Here is a 20249-nt window from a genome sequence, read left to right as displayed (position 1 = left end):
AGCTCCATGAGACATCACCTCATTTACGTGAAGTCTAGCTCCATCAGATATCACCTCATTTACGTGAAGTCTAGCTCCATGAGACATCACCTCATTAACGTGAAGTCTAGCTCCATCAGACATCACCTCATTTACGTGAAGTCTAGCTCCATCAGATATCACCTCATTTACGTAAAGTCTAGTTCCATGAGACATCACCTTATTAACGTGAAGTTTAGCTCCATGAGACATCACCTCATTAACGTGAAGTCTAGCTCCATCAGACATCACCTCATTTACTTGAAGTCTAGCTCCATCAGATATCACCTCATTTACGTGAAGTCTAGCTCCATGAGACATCACCTCATTAACGTGAAGTCTAGCTCCATCAGACATCACCTCATTTACGTGAAGTCTATCTTCATCAGACATCACCTCATTAACGTGAAGTCTAGCTCTATCAGACATCACCTCATTAACGTGAAGTCTAGCTCCATGAGACATCACCTCATTAACGTGAAGTTTAGCTCCGTGAGACATCACCTCATTAACGTGAAGTCTAGCTCCATCAGACATCACCTCATTTACGTGAAGTCTAGCTCCATCAGATATCACCTCATTTACGTGAAGTCTAGCTCCATCAGATATCACCTCATTTACGTGAAGTCTAGCTCCATCAGACATCACCTCATTTACGTGAATTCTAGCTCCATCAGATATCACCTCATTTACGTGAAGTCTAGTTCCATGAGACATCACCTCATTTACGTGAAGTCTAGCTCCATCAGATATCACCTAATTTACGTGAAGTCTAGTTCCATCAGACATCACCTCATTTACGTGAAGTCTAGCTCCATCAGATATCATCTCATTAACGTGAAGTCTAACTCCATCAGACATCATCTCTTTAATGTAATGACTAGCTCTATCAGACATCACCTCATTAACGTGAAGTCTAACTCCACTCACCTCATTAACGTAAGTCTAGCTCTATCAGACATCACCTAATTAACGTGAAGTCTAACATCATCAGACATCATCTCATTAACGTAAAATCTAACACCATCAGACATTATCTCTTTAATGTAATGACTAGCTTCATCAGATGACACTTCATTGCATCGAGTCTTCTCCAAAAAGTGGAACACTTCTTTGAATTGAAACTGAAACTCAACCCCTTTCCCACGATTAAGTGTAAAAAACCACAGTATTTGCTAGTCTTCCGTTGCTCTGAAGCAGCACGCAGAGATTACACTGTTCCCTATATTTCAACATATGACACACTGCAACGGCAAAACGTGCACCAGTGCATCATTTTCTATCTTGTGTGTCGTTATGCACAAACGACTCCAATTCAAAACTATGCTCGTGAGCTAACAGAAACATCTCAATTATTAGCAGGCCTGGCATGACCAGGTGGTTAAAGCACTCAACTCGTAATCCGTGAGTCATGGATTCGAATCCCAGTTACACCAAGCATCCTAGCTCTTTCAGCCGTGGGGGCTTTGTAATGTTTCAGTCAGTCCTACTGTTCGCAGATAAAAAGAGTAGCCCAAAACTTGGTAGTGGGTGTTGATAACTAGGTACCTTCCCTCTGGTCTTACACTGCTAAACTAGGGACGGCTAGGGCAGATAGCCCTTGTGTAGCTTTGCGCGAAATAAAAACAAACAAACAAATATTAGCGATTTATTCCGATAGCACTTTGCGTTTTCTGATTGAATATACAATGTCCTAACGTTTGGATGATTCTTCTTCATTTGTATCAAAATACCTTCAAACAGTAAGAAGACAAAGACCCATTTCTGCTGTGAACCACCACTGGAAGTATGAAATGGTGAAAGATCTATCTAAACTGTCTACAACGGGGCGAGTATAGAACATGGTTTCATGCCAACGCAACCCTTTCTTTAGTAATGTTAGATCGTTTTTTTTTGCAGAAATACTCGGGTTCGTATATCATTTTTGGCCCATCTTGTGCAAGGTTATCATGAATTGATTGAATCTTCCGATTCACCATTCACTACGATGAGCCAAAAGCAATCTGAATTAGGGCACACGATTCTTCAGCAGTCCGGACAGTCTGAGGGTGAAATAGTAAATAATGAATCATACGTAATGGCATCTGAAGAAAGCAGCATCCACTTCAGAAGTTGCAGAATCACTTGCAGTGTGAACACCAAAATCGAACTTTTGAAAATATTCAAGCATTTTATGGAATATCAGCCTCCACTTGAAGTTGATGTGTTCCAGAACACCAGCATTGTCAATATACCAGTAGTCAACGTTCTTTCGCACCTTATGATCGAATGACGTCAATGTAGAAACTACTTTTGTGAAAAAGCCACGTGATACCCCATCTGCTATGCTCGGGAATTGTTATAAATAGTTACAATAAATGTACTCCACTATCTTCTGACGAGCAAAACGATGAAAGTCAACTGTTTTACCATTCACATCAACATTTTATGTTCAGTCGGGGCCCAGCATGGCCAGGTGGTAAAGGAACTCGGCTCGCAATCCGAGAGTCGCGGGTTCGAATCCCCGTCGCACCAAACATGCTTGTCCTTTCAGCCGTGGGGGCGTTATAATGTGACTGGGAATCCCACTATTCGTTGGTAAAAGAGTAGCCCAAGAGTTGGCGGTGGATGGTGATGACTTGCTGCCTTCCCTCTAGTCTTACACTGCAAAATTAGGGACGGCTAGCGCAGATAGCCCGAGAGTAGCTTTGCGCGAAATTCAAAACAAACCAAACTATGTACAGTCGACACAAGTACTATGCAAGGAGTCCAACTGGTTAGAATAGTAAAGCATCAACAAACAACATACTAAAATTTTACAACATACATTAGACCAGTAATCGACTATGCAGCTCCAGCACGGATAACTGTAAGTGACAAAACAATAAAAACCAAGCTGCAAACAATACAAAACACACTCCTCACAACAGCATACAGAGTTCCCAGAGCAACATCATCTCAATTCATACACAAATATTCAAACATACCAACCATACCAGATGCACTCCTACATAGTACAATAACGTATTTTGATAAAAATTGGATGAAAAATGAATTATTATGGGAACTAGACAGGTACCTCATACATGATGAAGATAGTCCTAAACACCTCTCCCCGATCAACTATATTTTAAACACAAAAATAAATAAATATAAATATAGAGAGAAGAAAAAATAGGCCACCATCAAACTAGACTTCCTACTGACAGGGCAATAGAATATTTGTAAAGGTTTATCAGTACATGGACATTGACCTGAAAAGGGTCGGAGTAACTAACACCAACCAACACTTCATTACCATATAAGTAAAAGAAGGAGGACAAAGTCAAAGAGCACCTGATATCCAAAACCCGAGAGAGAGAGAGCGAACGATAATCGACGAAAGTGCCATCTAGCTGTTTCCAAAGTTTGTTCTGCAGTCTTCAATCTCTCTTCCACTTTATTGAATGTTATCAATAAACATAGCAGTGAAAATAAAACTTTTCTCTGACAAAGCTTGCTTCACATCATCGGCAGATGAGAGTAGATTTTTATCATCAGATTTCTTACAAATATCAACTCCAATCATGTTCATAAGACCATTTGGATCTCATAAGAGTAACATAGCACACATAATCCTTAATACAGTCACTCAGAATGCAAGAAATCAATTGTTCTCCTCAAGAATACCAAAACGTGATGCCTTCCATCAAACTTCTTCATTTGGAAAGTTTGATATTTCTGTGGATTTGACACCAGGTATCATTCCTGTGCTCTGTTGGAGTACTACAACAATGTCGTAAATGCTTTGCTTTCATACTTGAGTTCTTGGATGATCTGCATCGTTTCTTTGGTGTCATGAAATCCAAGGGATCTTCAGAAGTATTGCTAGACATTTCTTCTTCATCTAATACAGTAGTATAATAAATCCTTCCTTTCTCTTTCTTCATGTCTTTAATTTTCTCTGTGGCTGTTTGTTACCAGCTTTTCATTCCATTTTAACCTCTGGGTCTAAACCATTGCATCCACACTGACATTAAAGGTATTTCACACATGTACTGCACATACACACTTTACACATGCAAGTCATTTTCTTTCTTTTCATGTATTAACGTCACTTTATCAGTAAAAAATCAGTACACTGACTAACTGGATGTCAATATCTGTATTAACGTCACTTTATCAGTAAAAAATCAGTACACTGACTAACTGGATGTCGATATCTGTATTAACGTCACTTTATCAGTAAAACATCAGTACACTGATTAACTGGATGTCGATATCTGTATTAACGTCACTTTATCAGTAAAACATCAGTACACTGATTAACTGGATGTCGATGTCTGTATTAACGTCACTTTATCAGTAAAACATCAGTACACTGACTAACTGGATGTCAATATCTGTATTAACGTCACTTTATCAGTAAAAAATCAGTACACTGATTAACTGGATGTCAATATCTGTATTAACGTCACTTTATCAGTAAAACATCAGTACACTGATTAACTGGATGTCGATATCTGTATTAACGTCACTTTATCAGTAAAACATCAGTACACTGATTAACTGGATGTCGATATCTGTATTAACGTCACTTTATCAGTAAAAAATCAGTACACTGATTAACTGGATGTCGATATCTGTATTAACGTCACTTTATCAGTAAAACATCAGTACACTGATTAACTGGATGTCGATATCTGTATTAACGTCACTTTATCAGTAAAACATCAGTACACTGATTAACTGGATGTCGATGTCTGTATTAACGTCACTTTATCAGTAAAACATCAGTACACTGACTAACTGGATGTCGATATCTGTATTAATGTCACTTTATCAGTAAAAAATCAGTACACTGATTAACTGGATGTCAATATCTGTATTAACGTCACTTTATCAGTAAAAAATCAGTACACTGATTAACTGGATGTCAACAATATGTCGATATTTGTTCTGTGGCCAGTCCTGAATCCAGTTATCATAAAGGGTGCGGAAATCGCCTGCTGTTGTCTAATCAGGTTTTGGTAAAAGTGTTAGCCAATAAACAAACGATCCGGAATGACCTGAAAATTAGGTTCTGCGAAATCCTTGGTGCCTGGTCCGTTGAAGCAATGTTACAAAGTACGTATTGGAAATATAGCTGTACCAGTGAAAACTTGATGTGTAGTCGAGGCATATCTATACCAATGTAAACCGTGTTGTAAGTGTAGTTAAGGCATCCGTTTGAGTTTTTCGATCGATACAAAGTGTTATTTATAAAGTTTCCATTATTTCCCCAGAGTTTACTATAATGAAACTGAGCAGTCTTCTTGTCTGTTTGTTGTTATGCGCAATAATATTCAATGGCATTTATCTGCTGTTGTACCAATTCTCCAGTATCTATACCCAATTTTTAATGTTATAAGATTATCGTTAAGGCTGAACAAGAGGTGGCTTGCTTCCACTTAGCTGTGAAAGTGAAGTGTCTTGTAAATTATGTAATTAATCAGGAGTGTTTTGTTTATGTCTTTTGCCTAAATAGAATGTTGAGATCCGTCATATATTTTCCCAAGTGAGGTCACATTAACGACACTCGGAGATAAGAAAAGTGACCAATTTGACTAATGATATGAAAGGTGTCTTACATATCACACAGGAGAATAGATAGAAATAATGTATTTTGTCGAAAAATAATAATTTCAAAAATATCATAGCCAAACTTAGTAAGTTACTGGTCTATAAAGAAAAAGAGAGTGAATCACATTTTAAATGGTGTTAATATAAATAATCAAACACTTGGGATATAGTTAGTAAAACAAATATAAACAATATTCATGTGAAATTTAACCAGGTGTGATGTTCTACAACTCAAATCAAAAGTGTCTAACTGACTTCTAAAAAATGTATTCTACATCCCGTACATGTTGGTGTCTAATTGGCCTTCTAAAAAAAGTGTATTCTACATCCCGTACATGTTGGTGTCTAATTGTCCTTCTAAAAAAAGTGTATTCTACATCCCGTACATGTTGGTGTCTAATTGGCCTTCTAAAAAAAGTGTATTCTACATCCCGAACATGTTGGTGTCTAACTGGCCTTCTAAAAAAAGTGTATTCTAAATCCCGTACATGTTGGTGTCTAATTGGCCTTCTAAAACGTGTATTCTAAATCCCGTACATGTTGGTGTCTACTTCATGGTCTAAAAATTTAAGATTAACTTTATCTAAAAATATTCTTGTGACATTCTGAAAGTCTTAAACTCCCTTGTAGCTTCAACCAACAATCTATACTTAATATTATATAAGTGTAATCTATACTTTATATTATATAAATCTAAACCTTACAAGTTCTGATATGCACATAATGTTAAAGTTTGTTCTCAATCTTTATCTTACAATATTCTTGTATTTTCTGAAAATCTAGACTTCCAGGAATAGCCGTGTGACGTCCAGTCTAAACTACTAACAATAGCCGTGTGACGTCCAGTCTAAACTTCTAACAATAGCCGTGTGACGTCCAGTCTAAACTTCTAACAATAGCCGTGTGACGTCCAGTCTAAACTACTAACAATAGCCGTGTGACGTCCAGTCTAAACTTCTAACAATAGCCGTGTGACGTCCATTCTAAACTTCTAACAATAGCCGTGTGACGTCCATTCTAAACTTCTAACAATAGCCGTGTGACGTCCAGTCTAAACTTCTAACAATAGCAGTGTGACGTCCAGTCTAAACTTCTAACAATAGTCGTGTGACGTCCAGTCTAAACTTCTAACAATGGCCGTGTGACGTCTAGTCTAAACTTTTAACGATAGTCGTGTGATGTCCAGGCTAAACTTCTAACAATAGCCGTGTGACGTCCAGTCTAAGCTTCTAACAATAACCGTGTGACGTCCAGTCTAAACTTCTAACAATAGCCGTGTGACGTCCAGTCTAAACTTCTAACAATAGCCGTGTGACGTCCAGTCTAAACTTCTAACAATAGCCGTGTGACGTCCAGTCTAAGCTTCTAACAATATCCGTGTGACGTCCAGTCTAAACTTCTAACAATAGCCGTGTGACGTCCATTCTAAACTTCTAACAATAGCCGTGTGACGTCCATTCTAAACTTCTAACAATAGCCGTGTGACGTCCAGTCTAAACTTCTAACAATAGCAGTGTGACGTCCAGTCTAAACTTCTAACAATAGCAGTGTGACGTCCAGTCTAAACTTCTAACAATAGTCGTGTGACGTCCAGTCTAAACTTCTAACAATGGCCGTGTGACGTCTAGTCTAAACTTTTAACGATAGTCATGTGATGTCCAGGCTAAACTTCTAACAATAGCCGTGTGACGTCCAGTCTAAGCTTTTAACAATAACCGTGTGACGTCCAGTCTAAACTTCTAACAATAGTCGTGTGACGTTCAGTCTAGACTTTTAACAATAGTCGTGTGACGTTCAGTCTAGACTTTTAACAATAGTTATGAGATGTTCTATAAGTCTGGGCTTCTTACAATCGTTATATAATCAGTGATGTCGAGAAAACCCATTTGTAGAACCTGACGATAACCGAAGAAGGTCGAAACGTTGTTCGCTCCTCTACACAAAAAATTTCCTCAACCCAAACGAGCCGTTTTCACATGAATAATAGTTATGTGATGTTCTATAAATCTAGGCTTCTTACAATAGTTATGTGACGCTCTATAAATCTAGGCTTCTTACAATAGTTATGTGACGCTCTATAAGTTGGGGCTTCTTACAATAGTTATGTGATGTTCTATAAGTCTAGGCTTCTTACAATAGTTATGTGATGTTCCATAAGTCTAGGCTTCTTACAATAGTTATGTGATGTTCTATAAGTCTAGGCTTCTTACAGTAGCTATGTGATGTTCTATAAGTCTAGGATATTCTGTAAGTCTAGGCTTCTTACAATAGTTATGTGATGTTCTATAAGTCTAGGCTTGTTACACTAGTTATGTGATGTTGTGTAAGTCTAGGCTTCTTACAATAGTCATGTGATGTTCTATAAGATGGGGCTTCTTACAATAGTTGTGTGATGTTCTATAAGTCTAGGGTTCTTACAATTATGTGATGTTCTATAAGTCTAGGCTTCTTACAATAGTTATGTGATATTCTGTAAGTCTAGGCTTCTTACAATAGTTATGTGATGTTCTATAAGTCTAGGCTTGTTACACTAGTTATGTGATGTTGTGTAAGTCTAGGCTTCTTACAATAGTCATGTGATGTTCTATAAGATGGGGCTTCTTACAATAGTTGTGTGATGTTCTATAAGTCTAGGGTTCTTACAATAGTTATGTGATGTTCTATAAGTCTAGGCTTCTTACAATAGTTATGTGATGTTCTATAAGTCTAGGCTTCTTACAATAGTTATGTGATGTTCTATAAGTCTAGGCTTCTTACAATAGTTATGTGATGTTCTATAAGTCTAGGCTTCTTACAATAGTTATGTGATGTTCTATAAGTCTAGGCTTGTTACACTAGTTATGTGATGTTGTGTAAGTCTAGGCTTCTTACAATAGTCATGTGATGTTCTATAAGATGGGGCTTCTTACAATAGTTGTGTGATGTTCTATAAGTCTAGGGTTCTTACAATAGTTATGTGATGTTCTATAAGTCTAGGCTTCTTACAATAGTTATGTGATGTTCTATAAGTCTAGGCTTCTTACAATAGTTATGTGATGTTCTATAAGTCTAGGCTTGTTACACTAGTTATGTGATGTTGTGTAAGTCTAGGCTTCTTACAATAGTCATGTGATGTTCTATAAGATGGGGCTTCTTACAATAGTTGTGTGATGTTCTATAAGTCTAGGGTTCTTACAATAGTTATGTGATGTTCTATAAGTCTAGGCTTCTTACAATAGTTATGTGATGTTCTATAAGTCTAGGCTTCTTACAATAGTTATGTGATGTTCTATAAGTCTAGGCTTGTTACACTAGTTATGTGATGTTGTGTAAGTCTAGGCTTCTTACAATAGTCATGTGATGTTCTATAAGATGGGGCTTCTTACAATAGTTATGTGATGTTCTATAAGTCTAGGCTTCTTACAATAGTTATGTGATGTTCTATAAGTCTAGGCTTCTTACAATAGTTATGTGATGTTCTATAAGTCTAGGCTTCTTATAATAGTTATGTGATGTTCTATAAGTCTAGGCTTCTTACAACAGTCAAGCTGGAACATGATTATTGTCAGGAATAACATGCGATAGGAACCTTTGAGTTTCTTATATATATGTCTTGGTTTTATATATATATTATATTTGTGCTTGTGGATATGAGTTTTATGCATATAGTATCATTAATATATTGCAGTTATTGTGTAAAATGTTTGATTTCGACTGAAATGTTTTTATAAGAAATATTTTATGTTTTTCTATGTAATAAAACCAATGAATAATTTATATAAATGCGCTGTTATATTATAGTTTTTGCTATAAACTTTATTGAAAGCAAGAACAAATATTTCGTTAACGAATAAACCTTACCATTATAAACTTCACCCCCAGTGGTTTGAAACCAATTTCAATATTCGTTATAAACACAGCACAGGTGAAGCTTTCTGCGTCAAAACAAGAAATTACACAAATTAATTGGTATTGATATGATATTGATTAATATAAGTCTTCCCAATCAGAAGAACCTTTACTTAGCTGTATGATAGTTACCCGAGCGTTTCGACTGAGTGTTCACTTGGCTGGCGTGTAATAGTTAGCCAAGCGTTTCGACTGATTGTTCACTGAACTGTCGTATGATAGTTACCCAAGCGTTTCGACTGATTGTTCACTTAACCGTCGTATGATAGTTACCCAAGCGTTTTGACTGATTGTTCACTTAACCGTCGTATGAGAGTTACCCAAGCGTTTTGACAGATTGTTCACTTAACTCTTGTATGATAGTTACCCAAGCGTTTCGACTGATTGTTCACTTAACTGTTGTGTGATAGTTATCCAAGCGTTTCGACTGATTGTTCACTTAACTCTTGTGTGATAGTTACCCAAGCGTTTCGACTGATTGTTCACTTAACTGTCGTATGATAGTTACCCAAGTGTTTCGACTGATTGTTCATTTAACTGTCGTGTGATAGTTACCGAAGCGTTTCGACTGATTGTTCATTTAACTGTTGTGTGGTAGTTACCCAAGCATTTCGACTGATTGTTCACTCAATTCTCGTATGATAGTTACCCAAGCGTTTCGACTGATTGTTCATTTAACTGTCGTGTGATAGTTACCCAAGCGTTTCGACTGATTGTTCACTTAACTCTCGTATGATACTTACCCAAGCGTTTCGACTGATTGTTCATTTAACTCTCGTATGATAGTTACCCAAGCGTTTCGACTGATTGTTCACTTAACTCTTGTGTGATAGTTACCCAAGCGTTTCGACTGATTGTTCATTTAACTGTCGTATGATAGTTACCCAAGTGTTTCGACTGATTGTTCATTTAACTGTCGTGTGATAGTTACCGAAGCGTTTCGACTGATTGTTCATTTAACTGTTGTGTGGTAGTTACCCAAGCATTTCGACTGATTGTTCACTCAATTCTCGTATGATAGTTACCCAAGCGTTTCGACTGATTGTTCATTTAACTGTCGTGTGATAGTTACCCAAGCGTTTCGACTGATTGTTCACTTAACTCTCGTATGATACTTACCCAAGCGTTTCGACTGATTGTTCATTTAACTCTCGTATGATAATTACCCAAGCGTTTCGACTGATTGTTCGCTTAACTATTGTGTGATAGTTACCCAAGCGTTTCGACTGATTGTTCACTTAACTGTTGTGTGATAGTTACCCAAGCGTTTCGACTGATTGTTCACTTAACTCCCGTATGATAGTTACCCAAGCGTTTCGACCGATTGTTCCCTTAAGTGTCGTATGATAGTTACCCTAGCGTTTCGACTGATTGTTCGCTTAATTGTCGTATGATAATTACCCAAGCGTTTCGACTGATTGTTCACTTAATTGTCGTATGATAGTTACCCAAGCATTTCGACTGATTGTTCACTTGGCTGTCGTATGATAGTTACCCAAGCGTTTCGACTGATTGTTCACTTAACTGCTTTGTGATAGCTACTTTTATAATTTAGAATGTAACACTACAGTCATCTGAAACAAGTTGAACACAAATAAAACACGAGTATCATCTACTGTACTATAAAATTGACGTTATGTGATGGAGATGGAACACTAGAAATACCTGATATGCAATAACTCAAGCGCCACCTGACGTAGCCGTAACCTTCACACTGTAGGGCCACCTCACGCAGACTTTAAAAGCAGTGCTACCTTAGCTTAGATATAATGAAGAAAGAAGTTAAAGTAATCATTTAAGTAAAGGTGTCAATCAATACAACATTAAAGATAATATCAACTAATAACTAATTTTTATATATTTATTTTGTAGTTTCAACAAGAAAATTCTTTCTGGCTTCATTTCAAACTAGAAAGTTACGTTTTTTTATATATGGTAAGTGTTTACCTTACTCGCACGTAGATTTTAATATCCATTGGTTTTATTCGTCTGCTTCGTAAATTCCGTACGCTATTTCAATGGTTGCTAAGCTACTGCTCACGAGGTAACAAAGTCACCACGCATGCCTAACTTAAGTTCAAGACCTTTATATTGCTACATAATTAGAATAAGAGCTGAAGAACTTAATTAGTGAATCGTAGTTCTGGAAATTTCACAGGTCCGAAAATCGTTTCGACAGCTGACTAGGTTCACAAAACTGAGTTTCATCTGTCGATTTGGAAGAACAACTTTAAATCTGACTTTATAAGGATGTTTGTTGTTTCCACTCTGTAATTTTGTGTTATAAAATTAAGTCTTTTTTTTAACTGTTTACAACAACTGTTTCTGTCGTTCTTATAGAAAATTATTTAACGAACTTTAGAATATACAACTCCAGACATTGACCCTGAATAATACATATATAAATATATTAAAAGTTCTTCTGTATAAAACTACAGCTTAACTACAGGGTGTATTGTCTAATTCACTTAAGTATCTCTGTAAACCTTAGCCTCTCAGTGGCTCAGCGGTATTTCTGCAGACTTACAACGCTAAAATCCGGGTTTCGATACCAGTGGTGCTTAATTCGAAACAACTGTAAACCTTAAAAATATAAACACAAAAAGATGATATTATATTAGGTTCCTATTACACGAGAAACTGGTACCAACACTGTTGAGTAACATCATCTTTACAGTGCTACACAGTAACACTAAACACGGTGTTGAGTAACGTCATCTTTACAGTGCTACACAGTAACACTAAACACGTTGTGGAGTAACGTCATCTTTACAGTGCTACACAGTAACACTAAACACGGTGTTGAGTAACGTCATCTTTACAGTGCTACACAGTAACACTAAACACGGTGTTGAGTAACGTCATCTTTACAGTGCTACACAGTAACACTAAACACGTTGTGGAGTAACGTCATCTTTACAGTGCTACACAGTAACACTAAACACGGTGTTGAGTAACGTCATCTTTACAGTGCTACACAGTAACACTAAACACGTTGTGGAGTAACGTCATCTTTACAGTGCTACACAGTAACACTAAACACGTTGTGGAGTAACGTCATCTTTACAGTGCTACACAGTAACACTAAACACGGTGTTGAGTAACGTCATCTTTACAGTGCTACACAGTAACACTAAACACCGTGTTGAGTAACGTCATCTTTACAGTGCTACACAGTAACACTAAACACGTTGTTGAGTAACGTCATCTTTACAGTACTACACAGTAACACTAAACACGGTGTTGAGTGACGTCATCTTTACAGTACTACACAGTAACACTAAACACGGTGTTGAGTAACGTCATCTTTACAGTGCTACACAGTAACACTAAACACGGCGTTGAGTAACGTCATCTTTACAGTGCTACCCAGTAACACTAAACACGGTGTTGAGTAACGTCATCTTCACATTAAGAAAGATGTCTACTGTTACTGTGTAGCACTGTAAAGATGACCTAAGAAAGTCAAAACATTGTTCCGTACTTTATTTTAAAGTTTTATACTCATGTCAGCCATTTTTATTTTAAATGTTTACTTCAAACAGATTTGTCATAAACACAGAAATTAAAATCAGATATCATTATTAATATTATATTAGTTGGTTGTAGTGTAGGGAAAGAAAATTGATAGAATATTAGAGCATCACCAGCACCAGGATGTGGTTTGTTTGTTTATTTTGTTTTTCACTTTACCACAACTCTAAAGTAATCATACAAAGACAAATAGTAATACGTCACTGTACGTGTATTTATTTGTAAGAACATTCCGGTATGTCATTGTTACATAACTTGTAAAAACTTGTTATTTTATAAGCTTTTCACAACATTGTTAAATTGGTAGTTAACTCTTAAATTATTCCATTTTGGATCATGTTGCCACTTTCTTTCTTTAGAGGACGCTTAGGAACATCTTTGCGAACTGTTAGTTCAGATCATAAATTGTTTTGTTTGTTTGTTTTTGAATTTCGCACAAAGCTACTCGAGGGCTATCTGCGCTAGCCGTCCCTAATTTAGCAGTGTAAGACTAGAGGGAAGGCAGCTAGTCATCACCACCCACCGCCAACTCTTGGGCTACTCTTTTACCAACGAATAGTGGGATTGACCGTCACATTGTAACGGCCCCACGGCTGAAAGGGCAAGTATGTTTGGTGCGAGCGGGATTCGAACCCGCGACGCTCGGATAACACACTTGGCCATGTCGGGCCTCAGATCGTAAATACTTAACTTTGCGTGATATAATGAACTTTGTCAATCATAAACATATTAAACACAATGTTTGGAGGATCTAACACAAACCTGTAGAAAATATGAACAGAAGAAACATTAAGAATAAGAAGCCTTTACGTAAGAACATTTTCATTACGTTTATTATGAAGATGAATTATCTTCTTCCTGTAATGATATTTACTCTGCTGTCTTTGGATATTTATAGATTCCTGAATGTTACACTTGTAAGTTGTGAAAGATGTATTTCATGACAAGTGTTCTAAATTAGAGTATCAAGTAACCTTATTCATATCATAATGTTTTAGGAAAACAAGGGACCTATTGGTCCATCTTTGCTGTTTCATTCTATAAACTAAATTAATGATAATTAAAATACTTAAAGTCAACCTTTATTATTTAGATTTATTGCTCCAACAACATCTGTACCAACCCTTTCCAAAGGCCAACCACCCTGTTAGAAAAATAGAACTGTCTAAGCTGAAAATGATTCTTACCCTGCCAAACGTTATACTTGTGTCCCCTAGTTCTACAATTATTGCTCCTAAATACGACAAATTATCATGTATTATCAGTATCAAATCCATTTATAATCTTAAATACCTCTATCAGATTCCCCCTAACTCTTATTTTTGGGAGAGAAAACAATTTCAGCCTCTCCTCCTATAAAAACCCCAGGAATCATTCTAGCAACCCTTTCAACTAATCTGATGTCTTTCCTAAGGTAATGAGTCCAAGACTGAACACAGCATTCCAAATTTGGCCTAGCAGTGACCTGTACAATTAAATTATAACCTCTTTACGCTTGTATTCAATATTTATGTAGATACAACCTAAGGTCCTATTTGCTTTATCACTAACAACAGCACACTGCTTAGAGGTATTAGAAACATATCAACTATCACACCAAGATCCCTTTCCTTCATAGCACTGTTAAGGTTATTCATATCTATATTTGCGAAAGAAACACATGCACTGTTTAGATTAGAATAAACAATATTTTATAAGCATGAACACTCGTTGACTTCTTTGGTTAAAACACATTTCATAAGCATGGACACTCGTCGACTTCTTTGGCTAAAACACATTTTATAAGCAGCATGGACACTCGTCGACTTCTTTGGCTAAAACACATTTTATAAGCAGCATGAACATATTTTGATCATTACGAGATACTTTATAGCTTACGATCTCAAGCTGTAGTGTCATTACTTGGACAGAAAATAAGAAACTCTGGTTGATTGCTGCGCCTTGTTTTACTTTTCTTCGAGAGTCTAATTAACATCATTGTTTTCAAAATTTCGTTATTCATTGTGAGAACTTGAAGTGTGGTCAAGAATGACGATGGATAAAGTAGTCCAGAAGACATAACTTATGTTGTATCAGGTGCAGTTTTCATTGGCTTGCAACAATAGGTGGGGGATTACCTACGGTATATGGACTTTGGAAGTGATTAGATAAGGCTTAGGAAGATTGCTTTGTTAAAGACTCAAATAACTGACAAATAACCTGTACGTTGTTCTATCCTTGGATAAAACAATGGTTTGAAAAATTTTAGTATATTTTGTAAAGACCATCAATAGGACTTTCAGTGGTCTCGAATTATATTAATTAATAAATAGAGGGACAACTTTGTCGAATTCCATTCATGTTTAAAGATCCGTCGAGGTAGGTTGGTTAGGCGGCGCTCGACTCGTAATCTCAGGATCACGGGTTTCAATCCCCGTCTCACTAAACACGATCCCCTTTCAGTCATGCGTAGGTTGTAATGTGATGATCAATCCCACTATTCGTTGGTAAAAGAGTAGCCAAAGAGTTGGCCCTGGGAGTTGATGACAAGCTGCTTTTCATTTGGTCTTGCACTGCTAAATTAGGGACGGCTAGAGCAAGATAGCCATCGTGCAGCTTTGTGACAAATTCGAATCAAAATAAAAGAAACTCACGCTAAAAGGACGTAATGTATATGACAAGTAGCTACCTTCAGGATAAAATATGTTTATGATTAAAATATATTTTATAACACAATAAACCCCAAAATTTCGCAACAGTGGCTCCACCCTTAGAATGAAATGTGTGTTATTTTATTACAAGTCACAGCTTTCACAGTAAGGAAGAATATTATTTAAACAGGTACGTCGTTTTGATCACTAGTGTATTCATTGTTAATCACGTAAGACGATTTTAGTATTTAAATCAGTCTGATAACGTGTTTAAACTTTAGAATTGATAGCAGTTACTTGTCTAAGTTTATATTATTCTGTGTGAAATTCGGACAGATTGTTCCTTTATGGCTGAAGAGAGAAAAACAAACAAACAAGTAATAAGTGAACAAATAAAAGTATAGAAATGTCTGTATAAAATTAGGAGTGTCTGGGTTTTGAAATAATGGTGACAGATATCTATAGATGCACGTGGGTATGTGTTAACTGTGGGATTGTTTGGTTTTGTTAATAAAACCTCCGATTTTTCTTAATGTCACAACGGTAAAACATGAGGTTTGCTACTGTGACGTTCTGTAAATTTGTTTGTTTTTACTGATATGTTCATGGATTTGGGAAGGCCTTTTTTGTATTCCTTTTAACCTGATATTCAAGTTACAATCTGTTCCACATATGTAAAAGGCTAGACAACTGATACACTATATTTTGTAAATGTTTCATGGTGAGGTGGGTGCGTTATATAATTTTCTTAACATGTGTTTAATTTTAATTCGAAGGATGAAAATGACTCTAGTCCTTAAGTTATCTTAAGTTAATGTTATGTTACGGATATGTCAATGCTTATGATGTATCTTATATCCCAACAAACTCACAAAACTTAGTAGAAGTTTCTCCACATTTGTAGTAAAATACATTAATAACTATCGCTAAGTTCGATAATTAGAATGTTAACTTAGAAAGATGAACAGTTTTCAAATATACAATTAAATGATTGTGTCGCTAATTACAAAAACTCTCCGTCCCACCAAACATGCTCGCCCTTTCAGCCGTGGGGGCGTTATAATGTGACAGTCAATCCCATTATTCGTTGGTAAAAGAGTAGCCCAAGAGTTGGCGGTGGGACTAGTCTTACACTGCTAAATTAGGGACGGCTTGCACAGATAGCCCTCGAGTAGCTTTGTGCGAAATTAAAAAACAAACAAACAAACAAAATTACAAAAACATTGGTTGTTAAAGTTTTTTTGGTATGGTTATTCTCACATGGATCAGATTTTGTTTGAAGCATCACAAAATTCCAAATTTTCAGAGTTTTGTTGGATATTCATTTCAAAATCTCGTTCATTTTTATTAAACTACGCATTAACACATTAAATGTGGTGTTCATAGATTTCATCTTGGTAAAATTCTTTTGTAGATTAAACTTCCCGAACTGTTGTTTAATAACAGCTTATAGCAGAGATATAATTATTACACTAAAGTAATTAAGAACGAATGAGAGAAACCCTTTGACTAAATGACAGAAAATTAAAAGACTGCTTTGTTACAACCTGGACGCATCCTTTGAAGGACTACTTCAACATTCAGAAGAGCTAAAACTAAATGTATTTATTACTCCTTGTTCTGTTAGCTCAGAGTACAACGAACGCGAGTCATAGTAACCACATAAGGCTTGGTTTACCGTGTAGTTAATTATACCCGGTTAACAACCGTTATTAACTCCACCATGACAACATTTTGGGATCTGGAGAAGGACGTAAACCATTGATATTAATTACAGTTGCTCTCTGAAATCAGCATCCAGTTTTCAATAATATACTCAAGAAACGAAAGGACGCGTTTTGATGGTTCATGTGATATATACGCTCAGGGTTACATAAATTTGTAACACATACAGAGCCACTATTATTTTAATTATTTTTTATATGGATTGATGTTTATATGCTGGTTCACAAAAGGAAAAGTATCACTGTTTCCTAAGTATTTACCTTTATTTTTACTTGTTTACGCTGTGATAACAGGTGTTTTTCATTGTACTTTTCAGTGACAGTTTTTCTTTGATAGTCATAATTTTTTGTATATAACTGTCAGTAAACCAAGTGGCAATGAAATATAACCAGTACACCAGTTGTCACGTGATAAGTATAATTTAATATGACTAGTACAGATTATCTCATGACAAGTATGGTCTCTAGAGGTATGATCACCTAAGATCCTTGTGGTAAAGCTGTTTGTGGTTAAGACCCGACATGAATATAGGAATGCACTGTTGATGGAGATAGCTCTAAACTTATATTTAGCGGAAAAAACTGCACCGGGTTGAGACTCATTTGTAATGTTGTGTTACCATGGAAGCATAACATGTAAAAAAATAACAATTCATTAACACCAGTCATTTTTAAAAGTTAATTAATTGTCTAAAGTTTTATATACAAACATGAACCTGGTGTTTAACTGGACTATTATCAGACTCACATTTCCGGACGGAACAGACACTGTGAATGGTAAAAGATTTAGAAGTCGAGGTCAAGACAAACGAACAACAACAATAAACAAAGTAACACCAAGACAGAGGTAGGGTGAAAAGCTCGTGAAGCTGACACTTGATGACGTTGGCTCAGAGTCGTCGTGCATCGCTGCTGGTTTCTTCCCTGAAATATATATAAAATATGTAACAGAATAGTTGTGCATGGCTGCTGGTTTCTTCCCTGAAATACATATAAAATATGTAACAGAGTAGTTGTGCATGGCTGCTGGTTTCTCACCTAAAATACATATAAAATATGTAACAGAGTAGTTGTGCATGGCTGCTGGTTTCTCCCCTAAAATACATATAAAATATGTAACAGAGTAGTTGTGCATGGCTGCTGGTTTCTCCCCTAAAATACATATAAAATATCTAACAGAGTCGTCGTGCATGGCTGCCGGTTTCTTTCCTGAAATATATATAAAATATCTAACACAGTTGTCGTTCATGGCTGATGATTTCTCTCCTGAAATGTATATAAAAAGTTCGTTTCTTTCCAGCAATTTTATATTTCTTGCACTGACTTCTAATTAATGATTAAAGTTGTAAAAATTCTATTCACTATCTTAAACACGTCAAATCGTATTTAATATCTGTTCATTGAATTATCTTAAATTGTAATAAATATATTTTTTAATATCTTTCGGGTTCTGAATTCATACAATGGAAAAGATACTTACAATCAAATAACCAGTTTAATAAACAAACAAAATAGATTTAGTGTTGTTTTTTTCTTTTTAGATAAAACACAGCTCATTCACTTCAACTGGTTTCCCTTGTCGCGCGCAGCACGTAAAAATTCCGCGAATGAAAGTCATATCAAATGTTCATTATTATATGAACCAGATTTTACTTAAATTAATCCATTTTATTCTGTAATTTTAAGATATTTTACAGGTTTGTTTGTGTGATGCTTGTAACAGTTATATCATGAATGTCGTAATTGACCTTGTACGAGTCAATTATGGTAAATAATCTACGTATGAGCAGCACAAACGATTAAATATAGATAATCCTAACGAGAAGCGACTACGCTTTAAATAAGAAATATTAACTGTTGCAGAGAAAACGTAAATTTCAAATTCAATGTATACACATCGCTAAACACCTAAAGGAAAATGTGGTGAGGTTCAACAAACGACTTTGATCTGTTTGAATAATTACATTCTTAAGCGTGTGTGTTTTTCTTATAGCAAAGCCACATCAGGCTATCTGCTCAGCCCACCGAGGGGAATCGAACCCCTGATTTTAGCGTTGTAAATCCGGAGACATACCGCTGTACTAGCGGGTGGCTTCATTCTTAAGTCTAGTTTTATAGAAGTGTACAATAATTACTGATTTGTTTGCGTTTTATAGATGTGGTGAAAATTGTGTTTATAATATTTAAATTTAACAAGCTAACACTAATTATTACCATTACCTTCTAATAAAAGCGAACCATCTATGTATATAAAACTACTATAATTGTAGTAACAAACAAAGTTAATATTAAATATACTGGTTTTATATTTAAATCTTACGTATAAAGATTAAAATGTATTTTAAAAATATTTCCCCAGAGGGTTGTTAACTCCTGTGAATATCATATAAGTGTATGTTAGGGTTGTTGTGGCAGCTTGCTTGGAAACAGTAAGTTATAGTAATTTATAGCCACTCACAGAATATTGTGTGTTATTGTCAAGGGATATTTTAAAAACCCATTTCTATATGGAGTTTGTTTTAAAGAAAAAGGTACACAAATGAGCTGTCTGTATTGTGTCCATTATGTCCTGCAGTTTGTTTTAAAGAAAAAGATACACAAATGAGCTGTCTGTATTGTGTCCATTATGTCCTGAGTTTGTTTTAAAGAAAAGGTACACAAATGGGCTGTCTGTATTGTGTCCATTATGTCCTGGAGTTTGTTTTAAAGAAAAAGGTACACAAATGAGCTGTCTGTATTGTGTCCATTATGTCCTGCAGTTTGTTTTAAAGAAAAAGATACACAAATGAGCTGTCTGTATTGTGTCCATTATGTCCTGGAGTTTATTTTAAAGAAAAAGGTATACAAATGGGCTGTCTGTATTGTGTCCATTATG

At 35.9% G+C, this 20249-nt stretch overlaps 1 protein-coding gene across 1 annotated transcript in view; it reads right to left on the bottom strand.

The window, feature by feature from the left end:
* Positions 1 to 20249, bottom strand: part of LOC143235291 (zwei Ig domain protein zig-8-like) — a 50654-nt gene that overhangs the window by 2492 nt on the left and 27913 nt on the right. Inside the window, exon 5 of the mRNA XM_076473290.1 lies at positions 18123 to 18298. Coding sequence (XP_076329405.1) covers positions 18174 to 18298 — 125 coding nt within the window. The 3' untranslated portion in view covers positions 18123 to 18173. The remainder of the gene's footprint in view (positions 1 to 18122; positions 18299 to 20249) is intronic.

Source organism: Tachypleus tridentatus, chromosome 2, assembly GCF_004210375.1.
Source record: "Tachypleus tridentatus isolate NWPU-2018 chromosome 2, ASM421037v1, whole genome shotgun sequence".
Taxonomy (NCBI): domain Eukaryota; kingdom Metazoa; phylum Arthropoda; class Merostomata; order Xiphosura; family Limulidae; genus Tachypleus; species Tachypleus tridentatus.
This window is presented reverse-complemented; position numbering and strand designations above follow the sequence as displayed.